The sequence below is a fragment of the Polyodon spathula genome, chromosome 26, assembly GCF_017654505.1.
Source record: "Polyodon spathula isolate WHYD16114869_AA chromosome 26, ASM1765450v1, whole genome shotgun sequence".
NCBI classification, from domain to species: domain Eukaryota; kingdom Metazoa; phylum Chordata; class Actinopteri; order Acipenseriformes; family Polyodontidae; genus Polyodon; species Polyodon spathula.
Window position 1 is genome coordinate 8,564,362 of NC_054559.1, and position 25,301 is coordinate 8,589,662.

The 25,301-nt window shown below is 37.7% G+C and overlaps 1 protein-coding gene across 3 annotated transcripts in view; it reads left to right on the top strand.

The window, feature by feature from the left end:
* The window catches only part of mad1l1 (mitotic arrest deficient 1 like 1), a 246,114-nt gene that overhangs the window by 133,755 nt on the left and 87,058 nt on the right, over positions 1-25,301 (top strand). For all 3 annotated transcript variants that reach the window (XM_041229834.1, XM_041229836.1, XM_041229835.1), the window contains exon 17: positions 5,329-5,519. In XM_041229834.1, the coding sequence (XP_041085768.1) occupies positions 5,329-5,519 (191 nt within the window). The remainder of the gene's footprint in view (positions 1-5,328; positions 5,520-25,301) is intronic.

Consider the following 25,301-nt stretch of genomic DNA (forward strand, 5'->3'; position numbering starts at 1 on the left):
TATTGAACAGGCATTTTTTGTCATGCAAGTGTGTCAGAAACATGTTGACGGCTTAATGATGCTAGTGATTCTTAAGTCATTGGATAGCCCAGATATTGTCTTTGCATGATATGTGTATTCCGTGATCAGGCTTACCATCACGAACAGGTTGTGTGTTAGGAAAATCCATTGTTTTCAGGAACTTCATATGTATGCCAGGAACACTGCAACATTTCTCTTCCAAAGAGATAAATTCAATAAATCGAAATACATTTACACAGTTAACCATTGGAATGTCCAGTTATGCATAGGATTGCTGATGCACACTACACTAATTTTAATAGGATCACTCAAATTTGCTAATTATTTACATTACAGCTTCATCTGTATTACAAACTGCTTTCCACAAAACAGTGGTTTAATGGGGTTTTGGGAGCCAGACAGTCTCTCTTGTAATTAGTTAACTTGATCTGCAGCTTATGCATACAAATATCAAGTATAAAAGATAATTTACATTCTTTGTGGAAATTGGATTTGAATAATTATTTCATTCTGTCTTTACAATATAAGTGGATTTTTGGATATCGGTTTTGATCATACCACTAGTGGCGAGATAGTGTTGCTGGCTTTCGCTACAAGAGTAATGTGCTGGTTTATTTGAGTCTCATCAAGGATTATTGAATGCAAGTTTTAAATTAACCACATACCCCTGAATACCAAAATGTCAAAATGAACTATCTTGCGATCAGTTATGGGCCTGTATTGATTTATAAACATGTTTTCTATAGTCTGTCTGTATTGGATAGTCTTCTGCAGGGCAAATTAGTTTTGTGTCACACTATGGAGCACCATTTGTGCCAAAACTATCCAGCTATTAATTTGTCAATTTGTCTGTCAATTCGTACAGTAATTCTTAAACATATTTGTTAAGTCATCTAAATTCATTAATTTGTCAATTCATTAATACAAAAGGCTGTAGAGACCTGCAAATTTTCAATCAACCAGATGAACTTCCCAACAAAGACAAACTTCCAACTGTCAATCTTGCACTGTGACGAAAACACTGCAACCTTTCTAGCCAATGGGCGCACACAATAATATTTTAACCAATGAAAATCCCGTCTCACTCAAAACTGCTTCAGGCAATAATATTGCATTTTATTAGAATGGTGTTTGAAAAGATATTCTACTTAACAAGACACTCAACTCCGTTGATTTTCAAAGGAGACTTCTGACTCACTGCGCGCAAAGTGCTGTGGTATATAGAGAGTTAGGCAAAAACAATTCTATGGAGAGTCAATGGAGGCATAAGAAATGTTGCCAAATGTTTTGCCATGTTAAAAAAATAAAATAAAATACATCAAACTTTTGAAAGTGGATTTCACATTTGCCTAAAGCCTTTTGAAAAAAATGGCAACATTAGCAAATTGACAATACGTAATTATTAAAAAAAATGCTATTTTCTAAGCACTGTGCCGTTCGTTGGCCCATGCGTGAAACATGGCTCTAAAGAAGTGTATTGATTAAATCATTTAACAGTCTGGTAACACCGGTTACTTTAGAAATACATAACATTACAAGATAAAATGTTAGACACAGCAGTATAGTACAGTTAACAAACTACCGGTAGCTACTTGGACAAAGTAGGTAAAAAAAAAAAAAAAAAAAAAAAGGGCAATGTTCATCCTTATATTTGTTATAAAATGATTTCAGAAATAATGAACATACACAAAATAGTAATAAAATATATCTGATATGACATAGCTTAAATTTCCTGTTACCTGCTTCCGAAAGCTGTCAATTGATATTATCATCGATGACTTGCGATCAGCAGTAACTGTATTTAGTGCACATGCGCCGCGGAACAGGACAATGCTCAGAAAATAGCATTTTATTGTCATAATTTGCTAATGTTGCCTTTTTCTTCAGAAGGCCTTGGGCAAATGTGAAACCTATTTCAAAAGTTCGATGCATTTTTTTAACACGGTGAAAACCAGCAAAATGTCTTATGCCTCCATTGACTCTCCATAGAATTGTTTTTGCCTAACTCTCTGTATGCGCACAGTGAGACGGAAGTCTCCTTTTGAAAATCAGCACAGTGCGGGATTGACAGTCTGTTTTGTTGGGAAGTTTGTCTGGTAGATTGGAAATTTGCAGGTCTCTACAGCCTTTCATATTAATGAGTAATGAATTGACAAATTTCATTAATTATTAGATGAATGAACAAATAAGTTTATGAATTACTATATGAATCGACAAAGTTATGGACAAATTGACCAATTCACGAATTGACAAACAAATTGACAAATTAATGACAGGATAATTTTGGCACAAATGGCGCTCCCATATCACACTGTTGCACTCTACAATGAAGAACTTGTCTTGATCTGTATGGAGAGCACACAAATTCTTCTATTTCACATCCTTTGATACTAGAAAACTACTCAGTAGTGTTTAACATGCTATTAGAATTAAACAGCTGATGCTAAATAGAACAGATTGTAAGACTGTTGGGCACATCTGCCTGTAAATTAGGCCTCTTATCCCCTCAGTCCCTGTGGGCATGAAAAAAAGAAGTGTACTTATGTCAAAGGGTATGAATATGATTATCTAATCATTAAGTTTGGTATTCAGGTTTCTGAAATGAAACTAATGTAATGTAATCAATAATATGCAGAATTTGTGTTACTGGTGGTCCTTGAAATTGGATTCACAATGTCTTAAAAAAAACACGTGGAATCAGAAAAAGAGAATTGAAACAAGTGTTTTTCAATGCATCTCTAAATGTGCTGTTTTATAAGGCTAGGTTCATTAGACATTGACCTCATCTAAACAATATTGAATGATTTTGCAGTGAATTGCTGCAAAACAGTTGTGTGCTTTTCCTTTTGCAAGACGAGTTAAATACATAACATATATTCAAATATCTATTTCACGACCTGATGAAAAATGCAAGTTTCTTCAAAGCAGCCAGTCCTAATAAGATAATACATAGCAATTTAGTCTGTAGGGTCCATTGACAGTAGGGAAGGGAATGTGGAGGTTGCCAACGAAGAACTATATATTTTGTTAGCTGATGTGAGACCAGCCAACCAGATCTGTTTCTGTTGCAATGATAGATCGAGGGATGAGTCATCATTCAGTAATAGTATCTTAGCACAGCAAGGGATATTCTTCTCAAGATCAGTGGACAAAGTTAGAGACCCGATCCCAAAATACAGCCACAACAGGACACTGCCAAACCATATGTAAAAAGGAACCAACGGTATCTAGGGGACAGTATGCATATGCAGAGGTAGGGTAAGTTTCATTTGGTAGCATCTGCAAGGAGTTAAGTTCAATGAAGATAATTAAAATGAATCAACTGATGGTTTGGATTTTTGGAAGCAGAGCTTCGATTTTGGCAGATAGTTTTCCAGCAGATTTCTTAATTTTCAGTAGATAAATACTTATTCCTGATAGTGTTAACCACCAAAGGTTTATAAGGAAATGAACATAACGTGAGAAAAACAGCCCTTTAGTTTTTCCCCCTGTGTCTAGCATGTCATGCAGTGCATGTGAAGGCAAATTTGTCCCCCAGGGAACCCCATAGGCACGCATTGCAAAACGAAGTCGAAGGTACAAGAAGAAAGAGGAACCTGGCAAGTCGTATTGCAATTGTAAATCTTGGAATGTGCAAAGCTGTTGATCTTTGTAAATATCTGCAAAAATATGTATCCCTTTGTTGTGGAAATAAAAAGGGGAACAGTCTGACGAGAGTGAAATTATGAAAAATAGGAGTATGAGAGAACCAATTGTATTGGAGTATAATATGCTTTTCCATTAAGTACCAAATTGTAATTAAATGAGAGATTACGGGGCCAAAACGAGGTTTACATCGCTTGAGAAGAACAGCAGAGTAAAGTAAGTCTTGGAGTCTACGTGGATATACTAGGTTTTCCTCTAACAGTCGCCATGAAACAGGAGCATTAGGATCAAGTCAAACAGTAATTGGGCGAAGCTCAAATGACAAATAGTACTTAGTTTGGTAAAGACAAACGCCCAGCGGATCTCTCATGCTGCAAAGTAGACCACTTGAGACGCGGGCGCTTCCCTGTCTATATGAACTTAGAAATCAGAGTGCAATTTTTTCCAATATCCAGTAGGGGGAGTGAGAGGTAGCATAGAGCTAAAGAAATCAATGCGTGGTAGTACATTCATTTGTATTGTGGCAATGCAGGCTTGAGGTGAGATAGGGAGATGCAGCCTTCTATTTAAATCAACTTCAAGGCATTAGAGTGGTCTTAGACCAATTCATTTGGTATCCCGAAAACTAACTGAAATCATCAAAAATAGACAGAAGGTGGGGGGGTGATTGGGGAACATTATTAACAAATAGCAATACATCATCGGCATAAAGTGTATTATTGAGAGTGATTGGGGGATGAGTGGTAGATTGGCGGATAGCCTGCGCTAATGGTTTAGGTGACAGGGCAAACAGAGGAGATAGTGGGCAGCCTTGACGAGTACCCCTGGAAATGGCGAACCTAAACCAGATGCATACGTGTCCTCCATTGTGAGTTTCTTTATGGATTTCTTCTCCTAAGTTTTGTTTGACGGATAAGGGATATTTGAACCCATCGCATCTGCCGCTCGTTTGACGGGGTTTCCATTAAAAAAAAAGAAAAAAATGTTGCTCATATTGCGTTTTTAAAAACGTAGATAGCAAGTTGAAAAAATAGGCATGAGTGCGAGAGCTCAGTGTCTACACGACCATCTTCGATTAGCACCAACCGGAACCATTAAAAGCTTCAATGTTGCTGCATTCATGTCTGCAGCAGGCTTGATGGAGAAATTATGCTGAGATCTATGACTGCAGCCCTTTTGTTCCCTTGGGGGCGGGGATACGACTGCGTCACAGGCTCAAAGAGCAGCTTCGGTAAAAAGAATTCAGGTTCAGGGGTGTTTGGAAGGTAAACCCATTCGGTAATAGTTAACATTTCTATTCCAGGGAAGCAGGGTTATGATAATAACTTAGTGATTTTTCACTTCTGTTTTTATGTTGTGGTCAAATTGTCGAGATCTATTTTTATAGATTTTGTGGCTTCTGGTTGCTTCTTAGAACCTAAAAGCAGAATGTCTGTCTTATCAGAGTTTAACTGTAAACATATTTGGAACATCCATCTCTTCACACCAGATATCACACTGGATAGCAACAGGTTTTACAGAGATGTAGAGCTGTGTGTCACTGGCATACCATAACCCATCTCTACAGATCACTACAGTGTTTGCATAATAACATTTAATTTAGTTACTATAAGATATCAAGCATGAAGTTCCATCTCATTGTTTCATCCCTCTTGTTCTCAGATATGCGTAAACAGATGGAGAGTGCTGAGCTGAAGAACCAGCGCCTGAAGGAGGTGTTTAAGGATAAGATCCAGGAGTTCCGAGCGGTATGCTACACACTGACTGGGTACCAGATTGACATCACCACTGAGAACCAGTACCAGCTCAGTTCCATGTACGCAGAGCACAAGGATGACCGCCTGCTCTTCAAGGTAGGCAATAATACATTTTCAGACTCATGTCACATTATGCACACAGGCATCTTTTGCAATATTTTATATATATATCTATATATCTATATATATATATATATATATATATATATATATATATATATATATATATATATATATATATATATATATACAATAGCGATCACACGGTCGCCATAACGCGTGTATTTGGGCGGTCAGTCTTTTTTTTTTTTTTGTTCCTGGGTAGTAAGTGTTATTTCCTAATTGCTTATGCCTCAGAAATATAGAAAATGGCTATTATTCCCCACAAACTTTGCTTTTGTGACCAGGACAGTGATATCCTCACTGAGATCGTATTTGTACTGTATTTACAGTATAATCGTAAATCTCGAAAAACTACTCACTTCTAAATCTTTTGTAGTCATTTTTGTATTACTTTAGTATAAATACATGTTAATTTGGGTTCATATGTTGTTTTTTTCTGACTTTATGTGAACGAAGAGACACACATTTGCCCGTTTTCCCATTGGAAATAGTGATATTTTGAAATATCACTGTCCTGGTCACAAAAGCAAAGTTTGTGGGGAATAATAGCCATTTTCTATACTTTTGAGGCCTAAGCAATTAGGAAATAACACTTACTACCCAGGAACAAAAATTATGTTACATAGTGTAATCTTTAGTTAAGGCCATTATTGTTTCTAGCTGTTTTTAAGACAAGAATAAAAAAGCATTGTACTGCAAGCTCAGTTGCCTACTTGAATTAAATCTCTCGTTTTTGGATTTAAAACTGAGCCTTCACAAATACACTTACTGGAAGTAAATGCTAATGGTGACACAGGTGTGTTCTGGTTTAATAAAGTGACAGGGTGTTCTCCTATTTAGTTTAATGGTGTGTTTTTCAGTTGTTTTTTTCTGTTCTCATATTGTCTTAAATTGCAATGTGATAATACATTCCCACAGCACTGCGAACAGCCGTGCATCTCCTCCCAGGTACTGGATGCGTGTTTGTTTCTTCATGCTCCATTTGCGGGGACTGTAACCGGATTAAAGCTGTGCTAAATTTGTTCCATCTGTAAACATCATCATAAAATTCAATTGTATTCGACCTTTTGCAGGCTGCTTTGGGAGACGTCTATTAATAGATCAGACCCTGCCAGTTTTCAACTTTGGATCGATCTATTGTTAACCTGACTGTCAAATAGATGGATTGAGTTTGTCTAGAAATTTAATTGATTTCTCAGGACAAGAAAGCTAGACTAATTTCAATACTTGTGAGTGTGATTATTAGTTCTTGTTTTAATTTAGTACATAAAATGAAACAACAGAAAATTACTATTTTGTATTACTTATTTATTTTTTTTATTGTGCATGGGTCTTGCATATACAACCGCACATTATTAGAGCCTCCAAACTAAGCAACTGCTATTACTGTTGTCTTCCAGAAGCCCGTCATACTTCTCATAATGCTGGTCTTAAGTCCCTATTTGCTATGATCATACTGTAGGTTGTGAATTTAAACTCTAGTACTAACTAGTAAATGCTCAATGAAAATAGTATCTTTATAACTATGGTTGAAAAAGATTCATCCAGGAGCCAAAGTATTTCTGCACTGTGCAAATAATATAATTGCGATAATAGTATTGTTCAAATACATGTTTTTGTTTATAAATAACCACATTTGTATGGTCTTATCATGGACAGATCTTTAGTGGGGGTAGGTGTTTAGGGTGAGGTCTTAAAGCTGCACACCGTGTAATAATGTTATAGGTTTTGTACGGTTAAACAGCAAGTTATGCTCAGTGGCATTGTGTTTCTGTTTAGCTCTGTTATCTCAACTTAATTTTTAGGGTGAAAGGATAAACATGAGCATGTAAGACAGTAAGTCCCTATTTGATTAATTAAAGCTAGTGGTGCTTTTATTAGTGCATGGCTGGAATGTACAGTATCTTTCAACTCTGTCATTGATGAGGTATTGATTTTGAAGTTGTTGATGGGTTTATAGACTTCACCTTCCGTTCACCAGTGATGTTTCTTATCAAGCCAAATTGATCTTGTCAGAGGTGCTTTTAAATTATCTTCAACGCCAGATAATTCTGAAGGGCATTTTATTTATAGTGGCTGTATAGAGGAAATGCTGCTGGGATTGCCTAATGATGCCATTAAAACAGGTCTTTGTTTTGAAGCAAATATGTCTTATAAATGTATTAGAAAACAGCTGGCTTATTGTGGATGTTCTACATGTTAATTGCTGGAGGTCATGGTATTAGCACTTCAGTGACTAAACAAATAGCTGCAGACCATGTCTGCGTTGTATTGTCACGAGTCATACACAATGTTCCTTGCAACGTTCTGTTTTTTTTTTTTTAAACCAAAGACGACAATCTTTCAAAATGTATTTTCAGGGCATAATTTGAGTGCATGTTATCACTGAAAAATATTTGCTTTTTAGCAGCATGTTCTACAGAATATATTGAATACAGACTCTTCAGCACCACGAACAGCAACAGCGGTGTTTACTGTGGATTACACTTGGTAGTAAAGATTGCTATTAAAGTTATTATGCATCTTTTAAGTAGGTGTGGAGGTCCAGTGGCTAAAGGGCTTGCTACAAGGAGGTTCCTGGTTCAAATTCCAGCCCAGCCACTGACTCACTGTGTGTGACCCTGAACAAATTACTTAACCTCCTGTGCGCTGTACTTCGGGTGTGATGTAAAAACCGAGGTCTTATTGTAAGTGACTCTGCAGCAGCAGTTGTTGATGCATAGTTTGCCTCCTAGTCTCTGTAAATCGCTTTGGGTAAAAGCATGTGCTAAATGACAAATTCATAATAATAATACGTTAACAGAGATTGAACATATGTACTGCATGCAAGCGCAAAATTTAAAAAGGATAAAATTATGCTGTTTCATTCACAATAGTAACTTACCCGCCCTTACACATTTCAGTTTGGACAACAGCTGGGAATTGTATGCAGTCTCAATTTTTTATTTTATTTTATTGTGTGTGTACGTGTGTGTATATATGTACTTAATTGTTGCTATTTTACTTTGGTCTACCAATGCTGTTTCTCTTTCAGTTCATTTGCTTTCCACTCATCACTACTGTATGCAAAGCATTTTCCCATCGTCCTTTGCTTCAGTGGTGCAGTTCTAGATGCCAGTTTGAGATTGATGGGTGTTTGTTCAAACGATATTATTGACTGATGCGCATGCAGTTTGGCTCTGCACAGACAAGTCTCTTCCCTTTTGAACAACTGAGCTGATCATCTTTGATCTGCCAAGATACATAATTGAATGCTGCTGGTGGTCTGTCACTTTCTTGCTTGCTTGCTTCCCTTATACATACTGTAGATTGAGGTTGTTAACAACATTTATATGCTGGATTATTCATACGTGCTTTATTCTCTGTTTTTTGGAATGTACAATTAGCATCGGGCACTGCAGGAAAATTGGTGGAGCACATGGCGCTTTGCGTTTCCAATGTTAAGAGCATAGATACATAAACAGTTATGAAAAAAATGCACCGGTTTTTAAATGTATCAAGGCTTTTGATGTCAACACGTGTTTGTGATTTTGGTAAGTTGGAATGTGTGGTCAACATGACACCATACATGAATCTTTAACATCCTTGCTGTTTCCTTTTTAAACACAGGTTGCTCTGTGTTGTGTGTTCTGTATAGGGTATAGATTAAGACACTGCGCTTTGTCAGTCTCAACAGCTACAAGTAACTTAAGTACCTATGCACCTTTATGATGCTGCCACACTGTCACTTCAAATAAGGTCAATATCAGTACATTTATTTCACTGGTAACTCAAGCCATGTGCTACCTTTGGGAAGAAATGACATGTTCAAACATTTGAAGTAAAATTAAGTTCTGTATGACAATAACATGTTTGAAGCTAAATATAATACTGTGATGCCAATGTTGTTTCTCTTAGCAGTCAAGGTTAACTAAGATAATTACATTAACTGAGAAATTAAATAAACTACAGTAAAAAAAAAAAAAAAAAAAAAAAAAAAAAAGTTTCACAGAGGATGGTCCACTACCATTACAGTAACCTTGTTCACTAAGATCGGTAATAGATTAGTGACCTACAGTTACTGAAGAAGCAATATAACTTGACAGCCTTCGCAGTCCTACTGAAGCAGAGACCAGAGCAGCAACAAAACTCTGTGGGAAGGACTGCAAGATCCGAAGCAGGCTGAGCCCAGCAACTGCTAGTGAATTGGATAGGTAACCTTGTTTGTTGTACAAAGTACCGGCGGAAATTGAAGAAGGTCTTAGACCTACAGTTACCACAGGAGCAAGATATGGATGCCCACCTAACACTTTTTGGCTAACCAGCAAACCCAAGTAAAGCCTACTGCTAGAGTCCCAACAGTCTTCACACTAGCTCTGCAAGCAGATCTTAATGTGGTACAGAAATACTGTGGGAAAAGCTGCAAGCAGACTGACCCAGCGTGCGTGACTCTCTCAATGCAGGACAGCTGAGCCCAGCAGCCGAGTTAGTATTTCTGTGGAAAAAGAAAAATACAAAAGAGAAAACAATTTCTTCTCACACAAAACAGAAATCAAATAGTTACCTTTATTTTAATATATTTTTATAATAAAAAATTACACTTCAACCGAAGCTAGCTGCTTATGAGAAGAGCGCACCAGTAGCTGTCTTAAGGCGTGGGGAAGGCGCAGCAGAGCTGCCGGCTTCGCGCGGTGCACAAGGCCTTTGAGGGACTAATGAACAATCACGGCTGAGTGCACAATACATGAAGCAAATTTTACTAAAACATGTAAAAGCACTTGCAGTAAGTGATGAACATAAGCGAACTAGCAGATACAATACTGTGTTCTTCTCTGTTCTAGATGTCTCGTTCTTTCAGGCAGTGAAAGGAAAATTGACATTTTGAGTGACTCCAGTCTCTCTTATGCCCTTGGGGGCGGGCATGACTGGGTCGCTGGCACTACGTGCAGCTTTGGAATATCTATTCAGGTTAGACTGTATCAGAAGATTAATACCTATGAGGTAATTGTTACATTTCTATTTCAGGGAACCAGCGTTACGATTATAACCTGACAATTTATTATTTTCGTGTTACAGAATAACATCTTTGCTCATGCTGTAGCATTTCTGTATAACTTGAGCTGTGAATGTAATTACATAATTAACATATTGATTTGTGTTCTGGTTTAATAATTGCTATACTACAGACACCAAGAGATCAAAGTTATTGTTTGCTGATTGCAGAACTATTTAAATATATCTATCTGTAATGCATACACATTAGATAATCAAGTACTCTGCATTCATTTATTTATTTGTGTTTTTATTGTTCTGCTCCAAGAAAGAGTATCTACAAAAGAACTGGTGCGCCTGCTTCCCAAGTGACCTCCTAGACAGGTACTACCAGCTCCTGCTAAAGCCAGAGGTGGATTTCACAACCATCCTGTGGCTGCACAAAAGGGTTACTTCACCAAGTCTCACTGCCATACTTCAGTAGGTTCCACCGCCAAGCGCAAAGGCAAAAGCAAAAGCCTCAGGCTAAGCCACAAGCAAAGCATCAGCCCTAGCAATTTGCTGCCATAGGCCCAGGGCCCCTTTTCATTGAGTCACCTGAAGTATTGACGTCAATGCACCACAGACACCTGGGTGTTCAATATTGTACAGGCCGGCTATTCTCTACAATTCAAACACGTTCCTCCTCCCTTTCGGGTCGTGACTACGTTAGAGACAGACCCGCGATACGTGGTAGTGTTGTCTCAGGAGATGACAGCTACTAAAATGAGCTATTTGCGTTGTACATCCTGTTCATTTGGAAGGTTTCTACTCCAGGTACTTAGTGGTGCCCAAGTTGGCTAGTGGCCTCCGACCAATCTTTGACCTCAAACAGGCCAACGTGTATTGGAATCTACGGAGGTTCAAGATGTTGAACATGCAACAACTGTTGCAGTCAATAAGGCCAGGTGACTGGTTCACCACGGTGGACTTAAAAGACACTTATTTCCATATCCCCATAAGACCAGGGCACTGGAGGTACCTACGGTTTGCCTTCCAAGGAACAGCGTATGAGTTTCGGGTACTGCAATTCAGCCTCTAGCTCCCTGTACCTTTTTGAAGTGTATGGATGCTGTTCTGGCCCCATTAAGACTTGGAGGCATCAGAGTACTCAATTACCTGGAAGACTGGCTCATTTGTGATCAGTCTCCAGTGCAAGAAGAGGCCCACATTGAAATTGTCACAGACCACCTTCATCAGTTGGGCCTATCTGCGAATCGTGCAAAGAACCAGCTCACTCCCTCGCAGACCGCCTCCTGTTAGACTCCAGGTCCATGCTGTCCACATTGTCAGTGCAGAGAATAGCCACCTGTTTGAAGATTTTTCAGCTCAACAGAAAGCTCGCAGTAATGATGTTCCCGAGGCTTCTGGGCTTGATGGCAGCAACTTCCCAAACCTTTCCTTTTGGGTTTTCTGCATATGCACCTTTCCAAGTTCAACAGCAAGGTTTTTCAGCCCACATTGAACCAAGGCTGTCTGTTGACAGTGTCTCGGCACTGTCTGGAGGTGCTGTCTTGGTGGACACAGCCTGCTCGCCTGTGCTTAGGTGTAGCGCTGTGTAGCGTCAGCAGCAGGGAGGTCATCACCATGGATGCATCCCTTGGCTGGGGTGGTTTGTGGAATGGCAAGGGAGCGCAAGGGGTATGGAACACCCCATGGCAGGGTCTCCATATATGTATTTTGGAGCTGTAGGCAGTGTTTCTAGCCTTGTAGAATTTTTTACAGGCGGTTCAAGGGAGACGTGCTTGTCTGGACAACACTACCGTGGTGGCTTTTATAAACCAACAGGGTGGCCTCAAGTCCCCCAGTCTCCAATGGGTAGCCCGCAAACTGTTGCTCTGGGTGCACAATCACCTCCTCAAGCAGTACATCTGCCCAGGGTGATAAACTGGGTGGCGGACCTCCTCAAGGGAAGTTCCCAGTGCCTCAGAATGGAGGCTGCACCCAGAGGTGGTGAGCCTCATTTGGCAACAGTTTGGGAGAGCACAGATAGACCTCTTTGCCTCCCAGGACTCGACCTATTGCACCCTCTAGTTCTCCATAACAGGAGCCGGGGACCTGCTGGCAATAGTGGCCGAGTCAGCAGCTGTATGCCTTCTGATACAGCTCCGGAGCGGCTAGCCTTGGAGCTTGCCAAAACGCTGCGGCCTGTTCAGTCAGGTGTGGGGGACATTGTGGCATCCCGACTTGTCGTACCTGCGGCTCTGGGTCTGGCACTTGAACGGCAACATTTGAACCACCTGGGGTTATTTAATAGAGTCATTGGTACCTTGCAGAATGCCAGAGCAGCATCCACACGTTCCCAGTATGGGTACAAGTGGGGTGCATTTTAGATGTGGTGCCTGTATAAGGGTTTTGACACCCACTTTGATTGCTCCAGTTTTCAGCGGGGAGCAGCCATGGTTCATAATCCAATCAATTTCTTTGTCGACCGGCATATGTAGGCATACTTGTTGTCCCTGAGGACAAGTGTGTGGATAGTAAATTGTGAGGGAGAATCTTGTTCTTGGTTCCCTATTGGGTCTAAAGATTTTGAATTGCTGAGATCCTGGAAATATCAGAAGCGGTGCTCTGTACCAACAGTGGAGCAGCGATCTGCTGTCCAGAACAACAGGACAATGTTTACAATACTTTGCGGTAGACTGAAGACTGAATGGCAACTTCTAAAGAGCTACAGCTATCTGAACAGATACAAACCCTACTTGGTCCATAAAATAGTAATTCAAAGGGCAGAAACTCTGGTTTCAGGCCATACAGATGAATTGAAGGAAGTAATTCTCGGGTGCTAGCCCAAATCATTGCACGACTTGGAATCTTTCTATCTACATTTATTATCATACCTCAACTACCTATTTCACCGGGATTCTACATACCCTCCGTCAATGTTCACATTGCTGCAATCTCCAACATGGTACCTAGCTGGTAATGTCACTTTAGATCCCACCCTAGGGTGGCTAGAGTGTTTGTTGGGGCTACCACCTAAGACCCCAAAGGAAACACTGTTCCTCAGGGGAGCCTCAGCCTTTATTCAACTATTTAGCGTAATACAGGTCAGACCCAGGCTAGAGGAAAGAAGTGCCTACTTCATTTCTAGGGACTGGAATCTTAGTAGAGGGTTACAAAACCAGGGCAGAACTGTCTTCAAACAGACAAATTTAATGTGAATCTCATCCTGCGTCAAGTTCTGTTGCAGCCTTGGAAGTAAACCATCTTCAGAGTCCATCAAGACCCACGAGGTAAGGTATGGTTTATATAGAGGCAAAACTAAAATCTCCTTTGAAACCGTCAGCATTACAACTTTAACGTGTTTTGTTTTCAACCTACTTTACTCTGTGTATTCCATGTCTTCCTCTACTAACTTTTACCAACCACCCTCTTGTAATGCTTTGGTGTGGAGTTCATCAGGTAAGAAGATGAAGATTACCTGTAATATAGTTTCTTTGTAGGATGATGAACTCCACACACCTATATCTATATACCCCTCTATTGCATAAGTGCATTTACTGTGGGTGTGTAGTTTATACAGGAGCGTCTAGGTCTGGAAGCTTACATTAAACATTGCACACCATTCTATATATTTGTTATATAATTTGCTGAAGAACAAAAAAAACATCTGAAATCGAGTGTGTATCACGTTCATATTCGTGTACAAGCCCTGGCATGAATGAAAGTGGTGGGATACTATAGAAAGTAAGATTCTGCAGGGGTTTTGCAAGCTTCTCTGATGGCTTTTTAATTAGAATCTTCTTAAGCCCTACACTGTGAAATTCCCATGCTGCCTGCTATTTGCAAAAACCCAGTACAATGAAATATATTAACTTGTTCCTAATTTAAGCTCATGAATACGGTCAAGTTTCTCATTAGTGCTAAAATACAGCTAGTTCTTCAACAGAAATTTGAGTCAATAGCCATTTAACACTTTTCCTTGCAGTAATACATGTCTACCAAACCATTAAATCTATGTCAATTTGAGATAGAAAATTTTTATTTGGAGGTTGAATAGCATGCACATTGAGGAAAACAGAAGCGCTGTAGGGAAATTAGGGAGGTTTCACAAGCAATTTCCCCCTCACCTATCTAATCATTTTGTTTGTTGCTAAATATTGTGCCAGGGGATTCAGCTCTAATCTTAATTTCTACTCTCTACATGTAAAAGGAGTTAAGTATCATTGTTACTTAGTCGTGGGTCTTTTTGGCTGAAGGCTTGTGCAGAACCTGCAGCAGATATTTGTAAAACCAGTAAGTAAACGTTGGTAGTTTCGCTTAATAATTTTACATTCAGGCAAAGGGATCTTGTGTACACAGCTTCAGGGGTGAAAGGATTGATTAGTATTTGTGCACTATTGATAGGGGTTTGAAAATTCAGTAGCTTAGTCTGCAAAGGGTCTACTGATTTTCCGTTCTGGGGAATAGCAAATTCCGTTTTTTAAAAATGACTAATTCCATTTTTCCCCACAATGTGTTGATAATTAAACATGCCATTTTAACATAAATATAATGTTGATAGTTAAAATAAGTACACATTTTTTTTTTCTTTTTTTTCTTTTTCTTTTTTTATTAAAGCCAAGATTTTCAATCGGACTCTTTTTGCTCCGATACGTAAAGCACCTGAATACACATGTCATAATGTTTATAAACATCACTTGGCTTATTGCTGGCATTAAGCAGAAAAACTTAATTATATTACAACAGTTCAAACAAATGTCCAGCACTATTGTGAGAATCATATTTACATTCTTTCACTAACTTTATAGTTTACAAATAAAGGTGTTTTGAAAAGACATGTTTTAGCTTATTGCTGGCATTACAATTATAATAAAACATTACAGTCCAGCAATGTCATGTGAGAGTAATCCTATTTACAGTACTCCACAATTAATTTTCTAGTGTTTTTTGCTGGCATTATAAAATATGAAACACTAATAAAACTCATCGCTTCAGACTCACTGCTGTGTATCACTGGATTGTAATTTAAATAGTGCCCCTTTTAATGTAAACACATAACGAATCCTACCAATTTTTGTTTCTTTGCTAATTCTGCCTTATTTGCAAAATGTAACAGGGTGTATCTCCATACATAATGTCTTTATGAAACAAACGTGTAGTGTTTTGACTACATCCCTTACACAGTAAAGCGATCAATTTCCATAAGTAAAAGACAAAACTGCATAATTCCATTCCCAAAATGCCCAATTCTGTTCCCAGTGCTTAATTCTGCGATCACGGAAAATCAGTAGCCATAGATATGGCACAAAGTCTTATCTCATTGTACTTTCAAGAAAATCTGAACTTTGTTAAAAAAAAAAAAAAAAGGTTCATGTGTACTTGAACATTTGCAATTGCCAATTTCATATACTGCGTGTAGGGTGTCGTTGCTTTTATAGTTTTGTTTGACAGTGAAATTATCTTTTGCTTAGATTTAACAATGCTGCTTTTAATTTGAAATAGGCTTTTGACTCAAGGGAGGTAGATACAAATAACACAACCTACTCCAAGATCCTCTACAAAGCCTGCAGCTTTTTCTTAAATTCTTTTTTCTTTTTTTCACAATGTTTTAATTGGATTAGCCCTCCACACACTGGTGTAAAATTGTTGTATTCTATTGCCAAACCCTCCTTGCTTGTTAATTAGTACTGTGCCAGTGAGCATTCTGATTGCTCTGTTCTTTTCTCCTTATTATTGTGGTGTTGAAGATTATCTGCTCCACAAAACTGATTAAAAAGTGATTATGAGAGCAGTGGCTCAGAAGGAAATTGGAAAGCTGTGAATGATTATCATTTGTTGTTATGCTGGAGATGTGTGGATCTTACACATTTAAAGTATTCCATACCCAGTTAGAAGCTTAAAACACCAGCTGATCCTATATTAAGGCAAGTGCAAAGTTCTGAGAAGAATAAAAAAAAAAAAGTTGTTTGCAGTGTAGAATGAACAAGATATAACGTGGGTAAATTATTGTTCCGAGTACTGTCTTACTAGTTTTGGAACATTACATGTACATGTTATCCCTCTCTCTTTTTAAATTACGTACCGCAGATAACAATTGCCATTCCCTTTGCACCTGTCTAAAAAAAGGGCATTTCTTATGCAACTATGTCATTCAGAAATAACCATTTGCTTACTTTTGGAATCCTGAAACATATTTGCCTTTTTAATACTGATTTTCAGTAGCTTGCTTTTATAACATTAATAATCTTTCGTAACAGGGGAGTACAAGATAAATACAATGTTGAAGCATTAAACAGTGTTGCATAATCATTCACTGTTCCAAACAGTTAAGGGAGATTCAGAAATGTAGATATTAAAGTAAAACCTAATACCCACCTTGAGTCATTTTAATGCAAAGCAGATATCAAGAGAGGTGTCAGGCGATGGTAATATTCAAATGTACAACATTACAGTCTGTGCTGGGAAAGGGGTGTGATCACTAATACACTGGTGTTGTTTATGCATCCAGGAATTTATTTCCAGATGCCTAATATACACATCTCTCACACACACATTGAAGGTCAGGTGTTTATAATATCGATTTGATGGTTACAGCTGTGTTTCGTTTTTGTCCCCTGCTGAATGACTGCTTTATTGTGGAGGATTACGACTAAATTGCTTTAGATTGTGAAGTCTTTACTGACAGAAAACTGGTGCAGATTCTGACCCTTTTTGTTTTCGGTGGCGGAATTGTATTTGTTTGGCTTGTACAGGTTTGTTAATCCTATTATGCATATCAGAATAGACAGCATACATATGTTCATGTGTAGACACAGTGAGATTTGAGGAAATGGAAGCATATCTGCTGCTGTATGAAATAATCCATTTGCTTTACACCGTATTGCAAGATCTCTCTACATGCAACAGGGTTGCAGATTATCTGTACTAGCAATCATATTATTCCTTGATTCTTTCATGCATTTGACTTGTTTTATGCTCACCCTTGTGGAAACATAGCATACTGTTATAGTTATAGAGTGGCTGGCCGTAGTCTGGACCCGCTATTGCTTTTTTTTTTTTTAGGAAGTTGACCTGAATAGCTCCAGAAAGTTGTAAGTCTCACCAGCAGTGACCAGGTTCTATCAGTGGGGCTCAGGTGCACATGAACACAAACATGTGAAGATCTACTTACTGACTTTACTGCAAGAGAACTCAAACATACTATATCAGTTCCATCTTGCAGTTACTGTCTGCATACAAACAAGCGACACCTTCTCAAGTCACGCTCCTATTCCAGAGGCCGAGGTGAGCACTGTGTTCAGCCCTGAGGTTCCAGGTCCATCCAGCATAGTAACATAGCAAGACACAGACAAGGGTAGCATGATTTTAAAAAGAGGGAAAAATATTCTGTCGGTCACTAAAATTACAGACACATTTCCAGTGCAGTAAGCAGGATTGTAAGATGCTCTAGTAAGGTATTAATTCTCTCATCTTTATGGTTAAAAGTAATTTAAAAATGGGTTCCTTTAGCATGATTGGTCAATACCAAGGCTTTAATGTCTGGTAAAAGACCTTGAGCGGCGATTAAGCAGTGATCGTTCAAACCGGAGAATTCTCTCTCAAAATGTCCAAATCAATATGTCTCTTATTAAGTAGGCAACGTTGACACCTGGGTTTGGCGAAACATGCTGAAGTACAATAGTTCATCCCATATCCGACTGTGGTGGGACCAGAGTAAGGACAGATATGTAAAAAGTTAGGTGAAATTAATGTTTTAAATGCCATTATACACAGCTGTAACAATTACTATATTCAAACAATTGATTGTTTTGAGATTCAGCTTTTATTAGGGAGCTCGCCTAAATCCCTTGTTTAGAAAGGTAATTATAGGAAAAAATATTTTGTAGCAAAAGTTTTAAAACTTAAAAAATGCAAAATCAAAAGTATTCATACCTTGACAAGGAAAATGAAATGAATATCTAGTTGTGGCATCTTTAGCGGTAATAACCTCTTTGAAACAATTAGAATATTTGTCAATGCACTTTTGGCATGATTCTTTTTGACCGTTCTTCAACGCAAAGTTGTTAGTTCATGCAAATTCCAAGGACTTCTCTTGTGCACAGCCTTCTTCAACTCATACCAAAGATTCTCAGTTGGATTTAGATTGGGCCTTTAACCAGGCCATTCCAGAACCTTGATATTTATGCTTCTTTAACCATGCTGAAGTAGATTTTGATGTGTGCTTTGGTTTGTTTTTTGTGTTGGAACGTCCAGTTGCGCTTTTTAAACCAAGATTTGTAGCGGAGGGTTTCAGATGATTGGCCAGTATCTTTTGGTATGTTATGGAATCCATTTTACCATGTATTGGAACTAAATTGCCAGTGCCATTAGAGGAAAAACAACCCCATAGAAGGATATTACCTCCTCCATGCTTGACAGTAGGTATTTTTTCTTTTTGTAAGCCTCACACGACTTTCCCCAAAAGGAGGACTATCAGTGTGACTAAATAGATCGAATTTTTGTTTCACACTCCACAAAACCTTTGAACCAGAACTTGTATCAATCATTCAAAACTTAAGCAAATGTCCTTGTGACGTTTTCCTAAGAGAGACTTTTTCCTTGGCCTATGACCATTGAGACCTTCATCATGCAATACTTGGCCTGTGGTTGGAATGGAAACTCCAGTCTGATTTGCAGCAAATTCACTTTGAATATCTTTGGCAGTCAATCTCGGATTGTTAGTAACCTTCCTCTTAATTCTTCAACTTGTTCTTGGTGAAATAACCTTCTTTCTTCCAGATTGAGAGTGTTGTGACAGTACTATGAGTCTTGTACTCTTGATAATAGAAACAATAGTTGAAGTTGGGATACTCAAATGCTTGGAAATCTTCGTGTATCCTTCTACGGCTTTATGACAAAAAATAATTTTCTGCCTAAGGTCTTCAGATAGTGCTTTACTTTTTCCCATATTGACTTATTGGTAATGACAGCAATCACCCTATGCTATGCCATTTTCATGATTATCTATGCTTTAAACTGTATAAACTTGCATATAAACAATTAATAATTCATTATATGATACGTGCACTTATGTAAGCTGGTAATCATAAGTGAATTGCATTCAAAAATTTAATTTTTAAATGAAAATGTAAATCTTGTCAATTTCAATGAAATGGTCACCCAAGCAAGGGGATTTCAGTCTGAAGCCCAAGTCAGTTGAAAGTCTGAAATGTGTATAGCACTGTGTTAGAACAATGGCCTAAGGATAAAAGTGTCTTTGTTAGATGTTCTCTGAGTTAACTAGCATGTTACCTAATTAACCTTTTGTCATCAATTATTGTTAACAGGTGAGGGTCCATGATTACTATAAATGTAGGTAGCATAGGCACAAGTTTGTCATTCCTGAATGTAAGGGAGCAGAAAATGGCAAAATACGCTCAGTTAAGCAAAGAAAAAAGTAATTACTTTAAGAAATGAAGGTCAATCTTTAAGACAAATCGCAAGAACTTTGCAAGTGTCTGTAACCACTGTGGCCAAGATTTGAAGAAACTGGCACTCATGAGGACTGAACAAGGTCAGGCAGGCCAAGGGTGACCTCAGTATCAGAGAATAAGTTCATTCGAGTTACAAGTCTGCGAAACCGGCGATTTAACGGTCCCTGAAATACAAGCTCAGCTAAATGCTACTAGAAGTACAGATGTTTCATCATCAACTGTTCAGAGGAGATTGCGTGAAGCTGGCCTAACTGGAAGAATTGCTGCAAAGAAACCATTAAGAGTGCAGAATAAGAGGAAGAGACTTGCCTGGGCCAAAAAACACAGAAACTGGATATTCGAGGAGTGGAAGCCGGTCTTGTGGGCCGAGGAGTCAAAATTTGAAATATCTGGGTCCAACCGCAGAGTATTTGTAAGACGCAGAGAGGGTGAGCGCATGAGTTCTGCATGTGTGGTTCTCACTGTCAAGCATGGAGGAGGCAGTGTCATGGTCTGGGGTTGCTTTGCTGGTGACAGAGTTGGTGATCTTTACCAAGTCCATGGGAAGCTCAACCAGCATGGCTATCATAGCATACTTCAGAGGCATGCCATTCCATCAGGATTACGGCTAGTTGGGCAGTCCTTTACTCTTCAGCAAGATAATGACCCGAAACACACCTCAAAGTTGTGCAAGAACTATCTGGCGAAGGAGGAAAGTGAAGGACAACTCAATCTAATGACCTGGCCTGCTGGGAAGACATGTCGGGTGATTTCCTGCTGAAACTTGGTAACCAAATGCCTCATGTTTGTGAGGCTGTTATTAAGCAAAGGATGGCTATTTTGAGGAATCCAAGATTTAGAGACAATTTTCAATTTTCTTGAACATTGTTTTGATACTCCTTATGTTTTGTTTTGTATGTTGTAACATGTGTTTTCATTTTCAAGTATTTACAGAAACGTATATGACGTAAAACATTGTCAATTATGAAAAAAAACTAGTTTCCAGCATGTGTACTGGTACTCTGGTACCAGTATATATAATGTGTACATAAAAGTTAGGATTGTCATGCGAGTAAAAATAAATCATCACGATTAATCTTGAGATTAAAAACATTGATCTCAGTTAATCTTGGTTTTAATCACATTTAATTGATACAATTACTGCACCCATCTAATTTGTGGTGGTGGTTGTTATAATAGTCAAACCTTCCTTTCCTATTTCTAGGATCTGGATCCTATTTGTTGGTCCCTCTTTATAGTTTTATATTTATTTATAATCAGCATTTGTTGGTTTGAACTTTTTAACAACTGCTAAATTACAGTTGAGTCAGTATTACTCACCTTACTGTATTTAAAATGATCAGTTTCCTTAACAGTTTCCTTTGCTCAAACTTATGTTTTCCATTGCCCTTTAAATAACAATAATTGAAACTCTTTTTATTAAAATTGCCTAAATAAAACAAAACATTCACTGAGTAACGGTTATATCCTCCATAATTATAAATACTATCTTTTAGAATAAACGTGGTTATTGAAATAAAACAGCTACAATGTTAATGGGGACGTCAGTTGGTAGCTATGCACTACAACAGCACTGGTTATAGTATCGTACTTCGCTTGATTCATGGGTTTGCAGTGAAACTGACAGGCTTCATTTTGTTGTATTGTTGTCTGTAGCAGAACAACTACTGGAAAGTGTGTTTTGAGAAGTGAAAGCATGTTCAGCACGCAGGTTGTGTATTTTCATTCACAAGTCCTTCAGTTTGAGTGCTTTTCTACATAATGCTCTTTCGAGACTCATTTTATATGCAAATGATGACAACAATTATTCAATCCTATCATGTACTACAATTTTAACATTGCATTGAAAAAAATGTATCTCCCCAAAAATGAACGTGTTAATCGTAGTTAACTGCGATTTAATTGACAGCCCTATGTATGTATGTATGTATGTATGTAATTTGTAGATCAACTTATTGTCTTAATGTACAGCAACAAATGAAGGCAAAGTTTTTTTGACTGAAATGCAACAACTGACCTGTCTACACCAAGCTATCTAAAATGCTTGATGCAGCTTCTAAGTAACAGCCAACTGTTGCATGCTTCAGGATAAACTTGTCTAGCAGAACTATAGTGTGTGTATGTAATTATCCATCACTGGATTGAGCAGATCATGATCAAATTCACCCAAAAGAAAAGAGGCCTACTTTTCATATTTTTTATATGAAACATTCCTAATTGTGACAATGCAGATTAATGTATATTCTCTGCTAAACCATAATTGCTAGTGTCCCCACTACCCCCCCAGAAAACTGGCAATATGATGTGTAATGCAAAGTGTGGCCTGTGAAGTCTCTTTTGGGGTGAATCTGGACCCTGTGGCGACACATGCTAATTTCCAGGTGCTCTAAATCAACTGGCAGTACTTGCTCCCAAATTGCTTTTTAATGTTTTTTAATTTATTTTCTTTTTTTGTAGTGCATTTCACAAATGTATGAAATAATCCCAACATTCAAGCGAAGCACAGAAGTTAAACTTGAATTGCATTAAGAGTGATCTTTCATCTTGGGCTGTTGCAGGGGTACAATATATACAAGTTGTCTGACAGTGACTGGCAATTGAGATATGTTTTTAAACAAAGCTTTGCTCAGTTACATCTGTTTGGACACAGGACCCTCCCTCTTGAGACAGGAAGACTTGTTACTGAAGAAATCTATGCGAGTGATTACTGATGTTAAACTTGATAAGTTTATCCGGAAGCATGTAACAACAGTTGGCTGTTACATAGAAGCTGCACCAAGCATTTTAGTCAGTTGTTGCATTTGTCATAAAAAAAAAAAGAATATATATATAAAAAAAAAAAAAAAAAAAGGGAAGAAATATAGATATATGTGTGTGTGTGTGTTATATATATATATATATATATATATATATATATATATATATATATATATATATATACTAAAAAACATTACATTGCCTTCATTTGTTGTAAATGCTAGGCTAATAAGGGAATCAGTTGATCTGCAAATTGTAGAAGCGACAATTTGTTATCCCTTCAGAGGGGATGAGTACCATGTGTGTTGGTGAGCACATTGTGGGACTCGATTGGTAGCAACACCACTTTAAATTATAGTGATGGCAGGGACAATAGTTATTTGTGTATTAATATTGAATTTATTGAATTTAATCAATAGTGTTGGGGGGAAGAAAATGCAAAAAGAGATTGGAAATTGACACGTATAGAAAGACATTTAAATGAAAATGTCTGAAGAGGAAGTTCTTCATTTATATGCTGAATATTCCTGAGTTTCCCATTACTCTGGGTTCTAACCCATAACCCTCATTGCAACAAAGAGGAATGGAGAACTCCCAAGCTGATTGGTGCAGAGATGGAGGTTCTGACCCCGTCCTATACCTTCATACTTCCTCAACTTAAAGGTAAATGACCAAGTCCTGAAAATAAGTCATTTAAAAATAATCAACTTGCTTTTTTTATTTTATTTTTTTTAATAACACTTGGTAGTTAATAGCTGCATTACTGGAGCATGATTTCATGTGGAAGAAAAAAAAAAACTTTCTGGGTCAGACTTACTTAATTGGTAATTTGATTACAATAGCAGAGCCTAATGGGATAGTCGCTAATATATACTTAATTTCCTTCATTTTCGTGAGGGGGGTGGGCTGCTTGTTGTCTTTAGGGCTTACATTAGTGTGTGTTAAAATTCATATTTGAAAATTACAGAACATTTTTAGGCAAGTGACGTTTTATCATATACCCTCTACACTTATGCAACATGTTCCCTGAGAGGAGACAGCAGTCTACAAATGTTTTAAAATATAATATATACATATGCAATCAAGTCTTTGAGGATAATTACATTATTAAAATGTTTAAAGACTATTAATATGCAGGAGTTGTTAATTTGGTTATTTATAAATGCAACCATTTTGACAAGTGTTTATCAAGGTCTTCATTTACACATTTTCACAGATGGTTGAAATGCGTGTATTGGTTTTAGTTAGTAGTAGCAGTAATCAATACTAGTGATTTTTATGGGTTTTCTAGTGTAATAGAGTACGTTTAATATCACTTAAAGTGCAGTATTAGGTAATTATATATTGTATTGACAAAACTGCGTCACAAGCTCTGACGTGCAGCTTTGTATCTTATTCACTTATCAGGGGCTTTAGGATAAATACCCATTAGGTAATGGTTACATTTAGAAATTGATAGGGAACCCAATAAACTTGTCTGACCATCTCTCTGCTGTCTAACAAAACCAGTTGTTAACACACAGCAAATTGGTGAATTGGAGAAACTGAGTTGAGTTTGAGAAGCTGTTTTTGTTTTGTTATCCTACAAATTCCATACGTATGTGACATGCTCATCATCTTCCTTTTAATGGGAGGTTGTATCTTTTAGAACTGTGACTGTTGTCCTCTTCAGTATACTGATTTTATTGTTTTTGTGTTTCAGCAGTAGTTTAGTTGTATTTTGTTTAGTTTTTTCTTTCTCAAGCAATTTTATTGTTCATTGTTAAATATTTGAATATTAATGTAAGGCATTTCCATTAAGGTTAATTGTAAAAAGAGCTTTTACAGTATACTTCCAAGTAGCACAACAATATTTTACACTTTTTTGCATTTATAATTGAAAGACGGCCTCAAATGATTTAATAAAAATCTGTTATTCTCTATCGCCCTCCTAAGTTGCATGCAGTTCATATGCAAGAAGGTGTTTTTTTTACAAAAGCAATAGGAGATTCAGTATACCCAGGCTTCTGCAAAAAAAAAAAAAAAAAACCTTCTCCTACACTTAATGAGAAGATATCAATTAACAATAGAGATCTGTATGACTAAACCCTCTAAATATTGTCATCTAGAGGGAAAAAGTGATTTAATTAGATGGTCGAGATGCATTTGGTTATTATATTACTGTCATGAAAGATTGTCAGTCATTTGAACAGCCGAGGGGCCAGTTATTAAAGTTAAACAAATGTGTGAGAGTGTTGTATACCAGTCTTTTATAGGCTGTTTAATAAACTGATACTTGAATAGTAGGGGTGCAACATTTTAGTCTTGCCTTCAAATATAGCTTCTTTTTTTTTTTTCTTCAAAAGCTACAAGAAAATATCACCTTTATTTACCAGACCATAATAAAACAATTCCAGGAAACTTGCTGCATGCACTGTTGCCAGAATCTTTCCTAAAGTAAACCTGGATGCCTTTGGTAAGTCATCAGAGATTCTTTGAGCCTGTGACTTTGCAAGAGGACAACTCACCCCAATATTTGTATTGATATGCAACGCATCATACAATGTCTGTGTAACACATCACAGCACCC